The sequence below is a fragment of the Myxocyprinus asiaticus genome, chromosome 9 (genome assembly GCF_019703515.2).
Source record: "Myxocyprinus asiaticus isolate MX2 ecotype Aquarium Trade chromosome 9, UBuf_Myxa_2, whole genome shotgun sequence".
NCBI lineage: Eukaryota > Metazoa > Chordata > Actinopteri > Cypriniformes > Catostomidae > Myxocyprinus > Myxocyprinus asiaticus.
The window spans coordinates 16,540,791-16,555,882 of record NC_059352.1 but is presented as its reverse complement, the minus strand read 5'-3'; the positions used below and the strand labels follow the sequence as shown (position 1 = coordinate 16,555,882).

General features: G+C 37.2%; 2 protein-coding genes across 6 annotated transcripts in view; both read right to left on the bottom strand.

Annotated features, from left to right (window-relative positions):
- LOC127446139 (la-related protein 4-like) overlaps positions 1-8,721 on the bottom strand; it is a 42,023-nt gene extending 33,302 nt beyond the window's left edge. For 2 of the 4 annotated variants that reach the window (XM_051706824.1, XM_051706826.1), the window contains exons 1-2: positions 8,328-8,721; positions 1,645-1,786 (exon numbers count right to left, since the gene is read on the bottom strand). In XM_051706824.1, coding sequence (XP_051562784.1) covers positions 1,645-1,786; positions 8,328-8,432 — 247 coding nt within the window. In that variant the 5' untranslated portion in view covers positions 8,433-8,721. Of the gene's footprint in view, positions 1-1,644; positions 1,787-1,925; positions 2,000-3,132; positions 3,318-8,327 lie in introns of those variants that run through there. The other 2 variants (XM_051706825.1, XM_051706827.1) reach the window with 2 other exon arrangements.
- An 843-nt stretch (positions 8,722-9,564) lies between these two features.
- On the bottom strand, positions 9,565-14,334 carry pfdn5 (prefoldin 5). Of its 2 annotated transcripts, none has more exons than XM_051706853.1 (6): positions 14,204-14,334; positions 13,628-13,730; positions 13,497-13,528; positions 13,254-13,328; positions 12,931-13,036; positions 9,565-10,726 (listed from the first exon to the last, which is right to left on the bottom strand). In XM_051706853.1, exons 1-6 carry the CDS (start codon positions 14,267-14,269, stop codon positions 10,647-10,649), a joined length of 462 nt encoding a protein of 153 aa, XP_051562813.1. In that variant the 5' UTR covers positions 14,270-14,334; the 3' UTR covers positions 9,565-10,646. The 2 variants fall into 2 exon arrangements, with proteins under 2 accessions (XP_051562813.1, XP_051562814.1); XM_051706854.1 differs by having other exon boundaries at positions 13,703-13,730; positions 14,204-14,291.
- Positions 14,335-15,092: the final 758 nt, after the last annotated feature.

Here is a 15,092-nt window from a genome sequence, read left to right as displayed (position 1 = left end):
GAGAGAGAGACAGAGACAGAGACAGAGACAGAGAGAAAATAGTAGGAGTGGTTCTGGGTCCTTCCAAGCGCGATACTGATCATCATTGGGGTAAAAATGTGTGCTAACAAAGCTCTTAATTACTTTGGAGTTTATATTCAATAACTAAGAATAGTTTTAATTCACAGGCTCTCCATTAAAATCAGATTCATTTGGAAATATCTCCAGTAATGTCCATTTTGCTAACACATGAAATAAATTCTCAGCGAATGCTGTTGATTATACAATGGACCTTCTAATTTGGCACATTACAAAAATATTAAGTTCGCAAATGTTATTAGTTTTCCATCATTCATCAAATTAAAGCTTTGAAAACATACAAATCCATTGATGGTGTCTTAATTTAATGTATTATAGTGTATTAATATTGTTTACATGCATAACTTGTACCATTTACAAATTAACATTTGATTTGTAGAACAAGTGCTAAAACCGGTACAGTCTCTTTAAGAATACCTGCATTTGAGTGAGCATCTCACCAGTGTTTTGATTGAGCATATTTTAATCCGAGTGGAACCACATGGTTTCTTTACCCCATCCGTGCTATGTGTGATTAGAATGAAATGTTTATTTTTGGTTAACAACTCGGTAAAGAACAAAAAAGGGTACTAAAAAAGACATTATTCAATGACAAATGGATTGCACTAATCTAATTTCAACACACATTACACAGAACCAGTCAAACAGAACTTTCTCTAAACATGCAGTAAAAGATCTCAGTGCTAAACTTCACCACTATGATACTCAATCACTGGTCAGTAAAATCTGAAAATGTACCAGTGGCTAATAACAGACATATTTCATCGTATAGCGTGAAATTTAGTCACAGATGCAAGTGATGTACTTGCATTATAAAGGGTTGCGCATAGAGTAAAAGTTTGATCTTGTGATTTAAGAATCGATTTCAAACCCAATTAATTGGAAAATCTATATTTTTACCCACCACTAACAATTAATATTTCATTCATCACTAAATCAAAAACTTGCCAATAATCTTCTAGTCAACACAAAGACAAATTGCACCAATGATTAAATTATTATTTTTTCAAAAGGTGAAGTGTGTGATTTCAACGGAACTAGAATCACCAAACAGAATGGAAAAAAAATTACTGTTGTTAAACAAATAGCCCTGCCCCAAACACACCACTGGTTGAGCCAATGTTGCCATGTTGGGAAGCTCAAGCAAAGCAATGTTTTTGTATACATGCATACATTTTTCTGGGGAATTAACCTATGAATTTATTACTTAAAGGCAGGGTATACTTCATTTTTCTGAGATCCAAGCCTTTCAAAGTATATTTTTTTGACCACGAGCAAATACGAACGTGTTCGAAGCATGCGTACCACGACTGCTTTTGATACTGTTTTATTAGTCAACGTTAGGTGCATGCGCCGACGCAAACAAGTACTGTCCGTGTGTCGAAAAAATCTGGGCTGAAAGTGATAAATTTGGGTCACATATACTGTGCATGTTCAGATCAGCAACGTGGACAACGGAAGTATACTTTGGCCTTTACAGTTGTCTCTGCATTTTAAACTTTGATAGGTTAAAGTATTTAACATTGTATTTTACACTGCTAAACGACCGATAATCAATGTACATACCCTCTGACTCTTCAGTGGAGGCAGCATCTGCTTGTGGCCAATGGCAAGTCTCTGTGGCCACCTCTGAAGCCTGGGTAGTAGGTGCAGACACTTCCTGCCACACTTTAGCATTGGGATTCAGACCGGCCCCCTTGGTGGTCACCTTGAAAACAAGGTTAACAAAATATGAGCTAAAAAGGATAACACTTCCAAATTTATGATCACATTTACATATCATGCTAGAAGCAGCAGACGTCTGATAGCCTAACATTTAACCAACTTTTTGTAATAATGTTACTTACAAAACTGTTTAACAGAAAACAGCTGGGTAGTTGTAGTCTGCAATGGACCGTTCTGACAGTCATCTACGGTGGTGCTATTAATTCAATCAAAGCTCTTGTTAAGCAACAGGGCCTTTAGTGTCTCAAAAAGACATCTGCACAGTTTCACAACATGGTGTGTAACCGTGACCAAAAAAAAAAAAAAGCCTGTAATATATCCTTAAAAACGTTAACTTGCTGCATTGTAAAGCAACATCTGAGGCGTTTTGGACTTCAGCGTGAATAAACATTAAAATCATTTAACTGCACCAGATGCGACGCTGCCGCAGTTTCACATGACACGCAGAGGCACAAATTACAACCCAGATTCTGCTTCCTACCTACTCAAAGCCGCAAAATGACAGCATATAATTTATTTGCTTTATCGATTCCTTAACCTTGGTGAAGGACGTCTGAAGAGCAAGGTTAGGATGCATAAACTCTGCAGCACAAGCAAGGGCACATACTATAATCATCACACTTCACCGAAGAACCACAAAGTAGTTCGTTTAAAAACCAAAACTGTTTTCCCTAACAATTTTAGACATGCACAACCTCTCTCCCCAAACTTCTTTATAGTTTATACAACAGCGGCCCAGGGATAACACTCATTTTCATTCACATGATCTACAACAAGCCCGGCGTGACACTCCATGCACAGCGGCAGGAGATTTTAAATAGTCGGCCTTTGACCCATTTAATCAGATTAGCTACCTACCTCCATGCTAATAAACCAGAGCGAGAGTAAGGGAGAAAGAGCATGACAAGAGCTTTATAGGATTTCAACAGGCTAAAGTTATTTTCGGACATGAGGCTGCATTAAAAGTCGAGGTATTTCGTGGTTACTGTAACTCCTTTGCTGCGGTCACCACTTTAAATGGGAAATAAACGACAAAAGTTAAGCGAATTAAAGAGGCTTGCTAAATAGCTAGCATTTGTTGCGCGCACGTGGGTCTTTCGGTGTCGACGGCTAGCTCATGACCAAATCAACACACACTTACATAGCAACTCAACTAACCTGCTTACCACAAACTATTAATATTTGAACTAGAAATCCAACCATAACCGCGGTTGAGTACACTACAGAACTGCAACAACGTCTATTCTTATTGTTGAACACCTCATGGCGCCATCAACCTCAGTCCAAGCGCCAGCTCTGAAGAACATTCGCATGACCTCATTAACTCACCTCCACAAACAACAGCATGGTCTATTCCGCCAACAATGTTATGACTCGCTAGACACCCCGCTGATGAATAAATCAAGCTCACGATAACGTGGCACTAGGTTCCACTCCGTTTCGCTTAAAGTAAAAGTGCAAGTTCACTGCCAAAGATTTTCGCGGCTACTCGTCGTCTGCATCAACCCCATTTGCTCTGCGTAAACCACGAGACGGCGCTCATTGAGTCTGATTGGCCGCCAGCTCGTCTTCCCTTCGCCTCTTTTGTGGTCACATGCAGCAGCACGCTTTGAATATCACCCGCCTCCCGTTAAGGGATTGGTGTGTGCTGAAAATACGTCATAATGAATCTCCATAACATTGGAGCAGACTTGCGTTTGTCAAACTTCTGTTCAAGATACCGGAACTGTAACCTCTGCCACCAAGATCAATGCAGAGCACGTGGCGAGAGATAACACAAATACTTTACAGGGCTGAGAAAAAAATAAATAAATTAAAGTAGCTAGAAAAACAAAACTGAAATGAAAAATTCGATTTTTATAACATTTAAGAGGCAGTAACGACTGAAATTTGAGTGTGGCGTTTTGCTGATGTACACAGTGTGTGATATGGTTAATGCCACGAGGCATCAACTGGTACTAGGAACGCCCAATCTAAGCTTTAATGCATGTTCTTCGTTCAACCACTGTTGAACTTTTGATTTCAGAGTGTGACGGGATGATTTCACGGTCACATAAAAGCTTGCAGTAAATCGAAACTTGCCATAAAGTTAAGAACACCATATACATTTAACTAATAGCATCAAATCCCTAAACAATTATAGTCAGCTGCTACAGCTATCTTGATCCATATTAGTTTTGTGGAAACCCTACACTGCATTTCACCATACATACGTACATACAGAGAGAGAGAAAAAGGGTAAAATCATAAAGGTCCTAAAAAAAAAGAGAATCCTTGCTATAGCAATGATAGGATACGAAAACCTGCATGTGCGAGCTTCGTTTTGGTGTCTAGATCTGACACCAAGTAAAAAATACCATGATAGTATGTTAATGATTCAGAACCATGGTGCCCCCCCCTGACCTTTTCATAAAAAAAAAAAAATCCAATCCAGACCACAATCATGCCATGATGCTACATTAAAATCAACCTGCCATAGTAGTAAGTTAGATTCACAAGCTCTCGGTTTGATTAGATTAGATTTGATATCGATTCATATGAGTATATTTCAGTTATAATGTCCCATTTGTTTACATATGAAAGAAATTCTCTCCCAGCCAATGCTGTTAATTATACAGGGGACCTCCTAACTAGGGACATTATGAAAATATTAATTTTACTAATTATATTCTGTTAGTTTTTATTTTTATCATTTTGGTCTCATTTTAGTTTTTTAAAAATGAACAAATCAATGAAATCAATAAATATGATATATTGCATAATTTTTTGTTTGTTTAATTGCATAATTTGTACTATTGAAGAGTATGTGAAGTTGCACCAGACTCATTACTCTAGTGATAATTTGTAGTATTTACAGGTCTTTACATTGATTTGTTGTACTAGTGCTCAATACAGGTACTGTCTCTTTAAGAAAAGTTGCATTTCTATAAAGTGTCTTTAAATGAGTGCAAATTAAGGAGAGAGAGACTCCAATGGCTTTATCTCATCCATGTCATACATGATTAGAATTAAATGTTTATACATTTTTTGATCAACAGCTGACAGAACAGAAAGGGTATTAAAATAGACATTATTCAATGTAAAATGGGTTGCGTGGATCTCCTCTTCGGACACACACACATTATTTACCATCCAGTTGCTAAATATATACATTTTAGTCACATAGCACGAAATTGGGTTATAAAATGCAAATTCGAGTGATTTCCTCTCTTGTAGTAGTGTTGCGCATAGAGCAGTGACTCTCAACCTTTTTTTGATGAATGCACCCCTACTTCATTCCCTTAACACAAATTTAATAGAGCTGAAGTAGTGATATGACCATATTTATTATTAATCTATTTCTGCCTAAAGTACAGTTAGTGTTACTATTGTAAATTCAAGGGTGGTGATGTAGAATTCTGTGCCGAATTCAAATGGTTTCCACTTCTCGTGCCTTGCTTTACACTGATTCTCGCGAAGCTGCGAATAAGAGCTTTGTGCTCGCGCTGCTCTGTCCATTGAGTCATATCCATCTACAGAGCCATACAGGTGCATCAGCCAAGGTTGTGCCTCCGCCTGTGTATTTGACGCTGCTAAATCAGATACTTCAGATGTGTCGCTAGACTTCAAAATCAGATGAACCATGGTACAAATGCATACCAACCTGTATAATTGAGAACCAACTGATATACTCCAAGGCTGGATAAACTTTTTAATGCAAGAAAGAAATTGACGAAAGATTTGATTATTATGACTGATAAACACCCCCATTTGTAACCTAACGCCCCCCTCTCTATTAACTTGCTCTCAGTGCCCCCTGGCATCCTTTGAACGCCCCCTTTGAGAACCCCTGGCATAGAGTGGTGGGTTTTAAGAATCGATATCGAGATCGTTCAAATGAAGATCGCGATGTATCGTAAAATCTTTATTTCTAATAGTAAGATTTATGAACAAGCATCTCAGGCCTTCAATACAATGACTTATGTCCAATGTTTTTACTGTTCTCAATCATAGAGCTATAAAATTAGCACAATATGTTATTAGAAACTGGGGTGTAACAACAATATGAACATTATTTTGGGGCATCAGTCAGTAACCAAACTAGATGTATGTACAAGGTACATTAGGACTAGCACTTGTTGGGTCTTATTCTGAGTGAATAAATCTAGAAAAAGTAGAAATTTACCAACCTCGGCTTTATAACCACCCCTGCCATTGACTAAAATAAGCTATTTTTTTACATTTGTGCGCTGTACGCAAATTATACTCAAACTGAAAATAATATTGTAAAGTTAACTGTAACTTGTAAATTAATTGTAACCCGAAATGCATTAACTTGCAAATATTACCCTGGTTTGAATGGAAAAGTTAACCATTAACCTCAACATGTGCCACGCATGCTAATGGCATAAAAACATTGCTCCACTGAGCAGGACATGAACGTGCTCATTCTGTATTATTTATGTGCAGACAGCCTTGCTGGAAATATTTTTAGTCTGCGTTGGCTAGCAACATCATCTTGTTACTGACTTTAAGGCGGCTAGCCAAACATGGCTAATACTCTCGTTACTAAGCAGTTATTTATCTTAACATTTTTAATTGATCGATAGCTTTGCAAACTGACAATCTGGGTAGCTCGCAAGGACACAACTACAGTAGTTTGTCAACAAATTACAAGTAGGTACTGAATCAAATAGTTCATTTAGGTTTGCCAACTCTCACGCTTTAGGCGTATGACACACACTTTCAGATTCTGTCTCACGCTCTAACGCTCCCCAAATAAATCTCAAGCCAAAAAACAAGACAACATAATTCAATGTAAATTAAATAAAACATAGCAACAACTCTTACTCGTATGATTTTTCCATCAGTGTGAGACTTGAACGCTGAAGCAAATTTACCACTGCAACACACATCAGCGTGTTCCAAAGATAGGATAACCAGAGATCTGAGATAAACAACTGTGTGACTCAACAAGCCCCCATTTGAATTCTACAGAGAATCATCTACTTCAACCCTTAAATGCATAACTGGGGTGTCTTTAGGGACTCGAGACCTCATTCCACCTCCTTTACCTCATCCATTTTTTGGAGTTATGCCCCCACTTCTTTAGTATTCCTCAACCTTTAAGTTGTGAATATTCGAACAATAAAAAACTGGAAAAAAATAAATAAAATTCTAATTGTTTAATTACCAAGTGTATAGGGTGTTTAGTGACCCGAGATATGTAATAGTGTAGCAATATATATTTCCACTTCTATAAATCATATTTGTATGATTATTTCATATCTGATTAAGATTACTATCACAGAATATCTATTTCTTTATTACAAGACAAATGAGTGCCATATTCATACAAATGACTACTATAACACTTTTCTGCACAATGGCGCTGTTGTTTCACTTCAATCACTTGATTTACATTTGACATTGCTATTTGACAAAGCAACATGGAGGTAAACTATAGCAAGTACAAAATATGAACAGTATGTTGTGGCTATTGACATTTTATGTAGCTTGTGTTAAAGGTGCACTCAGTAACTTTTGTCTTTGTGTCATCTTGGACTTACACTAACACCTAGTGGTTTGGATGCAGCATCATTTAAAATCAATAATTTTCAGTTTCAGATGCCATTGCAGAAATTTAGTGTTCAGTCAGCCATGATTACTTTAATCACTGAGTGAAAGTGTCAAATAACAGTACGGTTACTGAGATTAAGTAGTATTTGACTGGACATGTGATTCTAACATGGCAGCCCCCATGTGCAGACCCTCTCCATGTAGAATAAAACAGCTTTTATAATGTTACTGATATGACTGGAGTCTTCATTTTCATGTGAGTGGTCATATACATAACTTGCAAAATTACAGTTCATGTCTTTGGGAGTTAAACTTTTTTAATGAGGAAAACAATTACTGAGTGCACCTTTAAATGTAGCTCAATACACGTTTCACATCCAGTTGAGTCTCATAAAGTGTGGAAGTAATGACTACCGTTCTATCATTTGTTGCATCATCTCTGATATATGAACAACTGTCAAATTCAAAAGGTTCCAGATTTCCAATGTAAACATTAAATACAATTAAGCAAATAAGTTAATTAGTAATCCATTGAAATTATGCAACCAACCAACCAACTTTGTGCTTGTGGGTTACAGCAACAACCGAAGACCATTTCTGAACCAAGGAAAAACTCTAATTGTGCCATAGTATGGATGTTTTGAAATTGTGCAAAACCCCCGGGGCTTGAACGTTTCACATGTGTATTAATGCGGCCCTGGCCATGTAATCAAAATCTCACTCTAACCAGATAACCAAAGTTGGCAACCCTGGTTCAAGAACGTTACTTAACATGCGCATATATATATATATATATATATACACACACATACACATATGCGCATTTCTTCTACATATGTAAAGGTGCATGAGAAATTAAAAGTTATATGTCTGCCCCCAGGAGGCAGCATCAGACATGGTAACGTCGTGCTTAAGGGGAGGGTTAAGTGGGTTGTGCCGATTCAGCACCACAGGCCTGAACTCACCATGCCGCCTTGGTCCTGGCCGGTTTTCTCCTCTTGATCTCGGGCGACTGGTCCCGGCTCGACCTCCTCATTCTTTTGAGGTTGACTGCTACTCTCCGAAGTCATCGGCCGCCTTTGGCTCTGCACCGGCCGGCCAATCCGCGATAAAGCACCGCGCCACTCCTCACCAACACGCACCGGCTGAATGCAACAAGCACTTGCTCTAGCTAGTTAGGGTTGGTTTGTCTTACCTTTTCGGAACGAAACGAAGGGGAACAAGGGAGCTGTGATATCACTAAATCTTTCGAATCTATCTCCGTTATTGGTTTACTTCATACCCTAATAAGCTATCATGTTAAAAACGCAAACCAGGGGATCAGCGAGCGTTTCTGACAGACGGCAGCTATTCACACACCGCCACTGTCCCGGCAGACAATGCGACCACCCCCTCCATCGCGCTCGCTCTTCCCTGGCAACTGTGGGCAACACGCGCTGCGCCGCATAGCAACCAGTGGGCGCTCTATCCGCATAGCAACAGACGCTCAGCGAAACTGCTGCAGGGCAACTGCAACTAATAATGACACAGCGAATAATCCACATAATTACCGCAGACCTCGCACCTTATCTAATGAATACTCTAAAGTGGAACCTATGTGTACTTTAGCAGGGCCAAGGTGTACGAGGCGTTAAGGACAAACTTGTTAATATTATGCCCTTACCCAAACCCCTTATCTAAACTTAACTAATCAGTAGAGTGTGTAAACATGATAGGACGCTGTTGTGTGTGACAGAAGCAAGTATTGTCGCGTATTAGATGGAAACGATGTCCAGCGACGTCATTGGCTGTAGTTAAAGTCATAGGTATTCAAACGAGTGCAGTCGCACCATATCATACGAATTAGAAACATTTAGAAAAGTCGTACGAATCTTGACGATTTCGCCATGAGCGTGTGTCGGTGTATGCTTTTTTTTATTATTTAGATGACATCATAGGTAATTTACTTTAAAGTTTAACTTCACTTTTACAGAATTTTTACAATGGACGTTTTCGTGAATATAGAACATGCTGGGTGTCAGGTTGTTTGAAATGTCAATTTGTATTTATTTTCTTCAGCATGGATGAACAATTTTACAGTAGTAGTAGTTTTAAAGAAATATTCCAGGTTCAATATATGTTGAGCTCAATCGACAACTTTTGTGGCATTTTGCTTTTTTCTTTGTATTATTATTATTTGACCCATCCCTCTTTTTCTTAAAAAAAACAAAAAAAAAAAAAAAAAAAGCAAAAATCAAGGTAACAGTGAGGCACTTACAACGGAAGTGAATGGGGACATTTTTGGAGGGATTAAAGGCAGAAATGTGAAGCTTATAATTTTATAAAAGTACTTACATTAATTCTTCTGTTAAAACTCCTGTATTATTTGATCTGTAATGTTGTTTAAACAGTCATTTTTATTACTGTTTCAAGGTTTTATGGCAAAGTTGTACACCTGAATATAAATTTGCACAGAAAAGGTAAGCGATTTTATTATACAAAATCACGTTAACACGCATATTGTTTACATCTTGTGGCTATCCTTTTAAAGTAGCGAGTATTTTAACATATACAGATTGGCCCCATTCACTTCCATTGTAAATGCCTCACTGAAGCCCAGATTTTTTGCTCTTTTTAAGGAAGAGGAACGAGTCGAAATTAATTTTTGTGGTAACCATCATAACGCCACAAATGCTGTCGATTGAGCTTAACTTATACTGAACCCGGAATATTCCTTTAATGTTGCTGCTTTCTGTAACATAGACCAGCAACTCATCTGCTTGGAACAGCTGTTCAGAACAAAGAAGTTAATTCCTTATTTGCATTACTTGTCACATGAAAACACCAGTAATGAAATGCAGATCCAAGTAAACATGTTAAAAAATAATAATAAAATAAATTTCACTTCTAGCCCATTTTCTGATGTAAGTATTTGTACTCACAAAATTATCTATATTTTAAACAATAAATTAAAAATTGCCAAGTTTTTACCATCTAGCACACTGTGACCATGTAATTATCCAGAAATATTAATCCCACTCTTCAAAGGCTTTACGGATAGAGCCACAGGCCATGCCCAGTGGTTCATTTGTTCACTAAACATGAGAATGAAAACATGGAACAGAAAAAGTGAATAGTTGTTTAATGCAGAAAAGGTGCTGGACATTCATCCTCCATGGAGCAGTGAACGACATGTTGACATCAAAGCAGTGATTCTCTGTTTTAATTGTGCAGACTGGACCAATCTATAGGGTAAATGCTCAGGATATCCCCTGATTTTTCTGCCATGCTGCTTATAACTGTTTTTAGGCTTTTGTGGTGCCAGACTGTGATGCCTGCTGGCTGTGCAGTTGCTGGAGCTTCATGTTCATAACTTCCACCACAGCTTTTAGGGAGCAGCACAGAGGGAGAAAGGAGAATTTAAATGTTAGTAGCCTATTTCAACTGTCAAGTTAATGTGAGTGAGTGAATGCATTATGGCGGTAAAACAACATGAACTAAACACATTGACTTGGAGATTGTGAATATATAGTTCTTATGTTTTAAAAAAAAGAAAATAAAATGTTACCTTTTTCACATAACATTTACCGGTACTTTAATTCCACAAGACAAAATAACTAAATTTACACAAAATTACCCAGTTCAAAGTTTACATACCCTTGGTTCTGTAAAGCTTCTCGAGCACCAATGACTGTTTTGAGCCTTTAACCCTTAAATGTATGGGTGGTTTCACAAAATATTATTACATACTCGGGTCCTTATGCCAAGATAATGTCAAATTTTTCAAGACAATTAGAACATAAGAGTAAAATATACTCTATATATATATATATCAAAAAGATGATACAACAAATATAGCACAGGATTTATTAATTCCAAACTTAAATTTCATGTGATGCAACTGACGTTCAAACATATATTAAGCTATACATAACAAATAATCTACACAAGCTACACATATGTATTTTCTCAGGCACTTTGAGTCTAAATAGACACACAACTTACAGAATTTCAGAATTCCACCCAAATGACAAGACAAATCATCCTGTTCATGTGTTGTACTTGCTATAGTTTACTTCCATGTTGCTTTTTCGTCAAATAGCAATGTCAAATGTAAATCAAGTCAATCACTGACACATCGGCGCCACCTTGAGTAAGAAATAGCATGTATAATATGTATGTGTACATGCATATGGCATACTGATAATTCACCGTTACACAGAAAATCAATGTGATATACTGTAGTAGTCATTTGTATAAATATTGAATTCATTCGCCCTGTAATAAAGAAATATATATCCTGTAATAGTAAACATATATAGATATGAAATAATTATAAAAATATGATTTATGGAAGTGCAAAAAAAAAAAAGAATCTGACACTATTACATTTCTCAGGTCTTTAATGACCCCATACACTTTTGGTAATTAAGCAGTTTAAAAAAACAATACAAATTTCTTTAGTTGGAATACTAAAGAGCTGTGGGCATAACTCCAAAAAGTGGATGAGGGACAGGGGGTGGAATGAGGTCCCGGGTCATTAAAGACTCCAGGTATGCATTAAAGGGTTAATGATGCAGCTTCTTCAGGACATTAAAAATAAAAACTTATGATATCATATTATGAAAATGCTACACATCTTACAGATTCTGTAGTGGGTCTGTAAACTTTGGAGAAAAGGGGAATTTATGTTAACATACAAGCACAAATATACACCGATCAGCCACAACATTAAAAACACCTGCCTAATATTGTGTAGATCCCCCTCGTGCCAGCAAAACAATGCTAACCCGCATCTCAGAATAGCATTCTGAGATGATATTCTTCTCACCACAATTGTACAGAGCAGTTATCTGAGTTACAGTAGACTTTGTCAGTTCGAAACATTCTGGCCATTCTCTGTTGACCTCTCTCATCAGCAAGGCGTTTCCATCCACAGAACTGCCGCTCACTGGATGTTTTTTTGGTTTTGGCACCATTCTGAGTAAATTCTAGAGAGTGTTGTGCGTGAAAATCCCAGGAGATCAGCAGTTAAAGAAATACTTAAACCATCCCGTATGGCACCAACAAACATCCATGCAATTATCTAATCAGCCAACAGTTTGGCAGCAGTGCATAAAATCATGCAGATACGGGTCAGGAGCTTCAGTTAACGTTCACATCAACCATCAGAATAGGGAAAAAATTTGATCTCCGTGATTTGGACCATGGCATGATTGTTGGTGCCAGATGGGCTGGTTTGAGTATTTCTTTAACTGCTGATCTCCTGGGATTTTCACACACAACAGTCTCTAAAATTTACTCCGAATGGTGCCAAAAACAAAAAACATCCAGTGAGTGGCAGTTCTGTGGACGGAAACACCTTGTTGATGAGAGAGGTCAACGGAGAATGTCCAGACTGGTTCAAACTGACAAAGTCTATGGTAACTCAGATAACCACTCTGTACAACTGTGGTGAGAAGAATATCATCTCAGAATGTTATTCTGAGATGCGGGTTGGCGTTGCTTTGATGGCAAGAGGGGAACCTACACAATATTAGGCAGGTGGTTTTAATGTTGTGTCTGTTCAGTGTATAGCTAAAGACTCACCTTGTTTCATAGCATGTTTCTCTTGAAGAGCAGGCTGAATTTTCTCAATTTGTTTGGTAAGGAAGTCAATTTTGCGTTTAAAGAACTCTTTTCCATCCTCCACATTCTAAAAAGGCAGAAAAGCAGCAAGATTTGCTTCAGGAAAACCAACAATCCCCAGAACAAACAATACTTTGTAAAGCAAACTGTATATAAATGCATAATTGTTTTCAATGCCTAGATATGTTGTGAATGTCATTTTAAGGTGGTTATGCCATTGAAAGATAACTAATCTAACATTTCATTAGTGTTCAGTTAGAAAATCAATCAGGATCTTGGCTCACCTTCTCTACAAAGTAACCTGTTCCAACATCCACTAAGACATGGTCTACGTCATGCAGTTTTCCAGGTACGTACATCTACAATAAAGCAGTTAAGAGAATACATCGCAACTAAACAAAACAACACCATACAAACTGCCTCTGTTAAAAATTGTATTTGTATTTTTTTTGTCTGATGGTGGACTAATGCTTTAAGAGGCAACATTTTAGAAACATAAATCAGCAACTTAGCTGTTGAGAGGATACAGAACTGGTGAGAGGGACAAGTAGTTCTTTTCCTGAGAGACAAAAAGGACAGGGACAAAAAGTTCAATTAAAAGATTGAGAGAATTTAATCCAGAATTTATTTGTTAGTATAATGTTATAAAGCTCACCACCTTCATTATTCTTATTGAGAACATTCAAACTGTCTTTAGCCTCCACATATTTTGTTTGGACGACTTTCAACTGACCTATGGAGGATGACAGGAACTCTGTTTCCTACAAAGCAAATCTGTGTCATATCATTTGCAATGAGCACTGGATCAGCAAAACACAACAGAAAACGAGTTTGAACAAACTAAACGACGAAAAACAAATGCAGTCTACACAAATTTGCGTTGATTTATTCTCTCATTGCGCAATACAAATTAAAAAGGAAATTTTCATAGCCTTTACCAATGTAAGAAATCCATTTCCTCCAACTCATCTGCTGCAGTTTAATCACACTTAAGTTTTACACTTTAATTTTAGCCTTCCCCCAAACTCACCTTCTGTCTACATTGTAGTCATGTGTAGATGCATTGTGAATTTAAGTATGTAGTTGATGAGTGTATGTGGTACTACAGCAGCACGCGCACAAACAGCGTGACAGATGGACACTGTGCGAATGTTAGCAAACACCACTAGCAGAAACAGAGCATGATGGAGTTCATTTTGCAATAAGCCATTGACATATTTATAACACAAATTACCTGATCAAGCTGAGTTTTCAAGCTCTCCAATTGTGGTAGAGACAATTCAGTCAGATTCACCGCCATGTTGACTATAGAATAATGGAAGTTTCCGAGTCAACCGGAAATGAAAGACTTTTATCGATGAACTAACGCTTATTCTGTATGTAGCAAAAGTCCGTTTCATTTTTTTAATCTGACATAGTAGCCTTTTTATAGTCTATCCTCGACTAAAAATAATGGATACATGTTATAGTTTTACTTCTGCTGAACACAAACGAAAATTTTTAGAAGAATATTTCAGCTCTGTAGGTCAATATAATACAAGTGAATGGTAGCCAGAAATTTTAAGGTCCAAAAAGCAGCATAAAAGTAATCCATAGGACTCCAGTGGTTAAATCAATATCTTCAGAAGTGATATGATAGGTGTGTTAGAAACCAATCAATATTCTAGTCATTTTTTTTTTTTACTATAAATTCTCCTCCCTGCCCAGTAGGTGGCGATATGTACAAAGAATACAAATTGCCAAAAAACAAAAAAATTGTGAAAGTGAAGATTTATAGTAAAAAAAACAACAACAAAAAAAAACAGCTTAAATATTGATCTGTTTCTCATCCACACCTATCATATCACTTCTGAAGATATGGATTTAACCACTGGAGTCATGTGGATTACTTTTTGCTGCCTTTATGTGCTTTATTGACCTTTAAAGTTCTGTCCACCATTCACTTGCATTGAATGGACCTACAGAACAGATTCTTTTACGAAAAATCTTCGTTTGTGTTCAGCAGAGAAAGAAAGTCATACACATCTGGGATGGCATGAGGGTGAGTAAATTATGAGAATTTTCATTTTTGGGTGAACAATCCATTTAAAAGAATAGTTCACACAAAAACTAAATTTCTCTCA